At 42.3% G+C, this 1,514-nt stretch overlaps 1 protein-coding gene across 6 annotated transcripts in view; it reads right to left on the reverse strand.

Annotated features, from left to right (window-relative positions):
• ccdc30 (coiled-coil domain containing 30) overlaps positions 1-1,514 on the reverse strand; it is a 16,687-nt gene that overhangs the window by 3,781 nt on the left and 11,392 nt on the right. For all 6 annotated transcript variants that reach the window (XM_032522116.1, XM_032522121.1, XM_032522120.1 and 3 more), the window contains one exon: positions 929-1,138. In XM_032522116.1, the coding sequence (XP_032378007.1) occupies positions 929-1,138 (210 nt within the window). The remainder of the gene's footprint in view (positions 1-928; positions 1,139-1,514) is intronic.

Consider the following 1,514-nt stretch of genomic DNA (forward strand, 5'->3'; position numbering starts at 1 on the left):
TGAGTATCTTCCTTCCCTCAATTTGAGGCACCAAGTGCTACACGGCTAACGGCTTCCCGTCTCCATTCTTTCCCTCTTGTCCTCTTATTCATGCCCAGCGCCATTTGGTTTTAACTCCTTTCTCAACTAATGCTGTATCTACATGCTCCAAGTTCGATAAACCTTTCCTCGGAGACGGTCTCCGGGAGACCACTCTCGCTTTTCGCCCCGCCCTACTTTGCATCTGATTGGCTAGAACTTGTTTCATTGGTAAGTGGAAGTTCGATGATTGGTTAAACCCCGCACATAAAAAAATAAATATTAAACAGCATGGAAGTTCACAAATATTTTTTTATTTTACTTTTATTCCTCTTGGCCGCATACCGGAGATTAAGCCCTGTGTTCAATATTACGATAAGGATTAACTTTATTAAAACTCAAGGGAAAACTAGGTCACAGAAATGTATTAGAATGAAATGATATGTATGAAGATATATTCAAATTGGCTATTTGCAATATCCCATCTTGTGCTGCGTAGCAATTTATAAAAAGGTATGAGAAACTATATTCCATTAAGAGCTCAGAATGCAGGTTTCATTGGGGATTTCACTGATAAGCAGAACCTTAACAACAGAGGAGAAACTAAGGAGTAAAATCGCCTAGGGTCTTTGTCACAAAAGCAGGTTTAACTTAGTATTTGCTGTGTAAACTGACTTCACTATGCCTGAAATTGGAAACCAGAGATGCCAGTATGACAAAGCTGGTTACCAAATAGCCCAGTTAACTCTGGGTTAATCCACCTAACTATGAGAGCATTTATGCAGGAATAGTAAAATTTGTTAAAGTCAAATTACCAGCCAATGCAACATCTACAGAACAAGAGCAACAGATTTAAAACTAGATGAGATGAAAGTCCTAATCCCTATGGAGAAATTGCTCCAGCACTGACCTTCTTGTCAGCTGCAATGAGCCTTGCCCTCTCTGCCTGCAGGTCCTCCTGCAGACTGGTGGTGGTGCTTCGGTTTGTGGAGTTGCGTGCCAATTCCAACTCCAGTTCCCTGATTTTCTGCTGCTGACGTTCACACTCGGCCACCTGAGTGTGAACGCTCTGCTCCACCTGGACCAGCTTGGTCTGGACCTGCTTCAGCTCTGCACAAAGCTGAAAGGAAACATGTGCAACAACAGAGCATGATTACCAAAGACAGATGCTTAACGCCAATGTAACAACTATTCTGATAATTACAGCTTTTGTATGGCACCTTGCTTTACTGTTGAGGTGTTACATTTGCTCATGGTAATAAGCATTCGCAATGAGGCGACTAAGAGACAGGGCTGCACAATTAATCAAATTTTAATTACGATCACGATTTTGGCTTCCCACGATCACATTTGCGTGATCGAGCGATATTTTGAATGCGTCATTTCATAGAACGCTCCGGGTTTTTTTGCAAAGCCAATCTACGGAGCAGTAGATTGGCTTTGCAAAAAAACCACTGTCTGATCATGTGCCAGTCAGTTGTTCCCTCCACCGCGCA

This window comes from Etheostoma spectabile, chromosome 7 (genome assembly GCF_008692095.1).
Source record: "Etheostoma spectabile isolate EspeVRDwgs_2016 chromosome 7, UIUC_Espe_1.0, whole genome shotgun sequence".
NCBI lineage: Eukaryota > Metazoa > Chordata > Actinopteri > Perciformes > Percidae > Etheostoma > Etheostoma spectabile.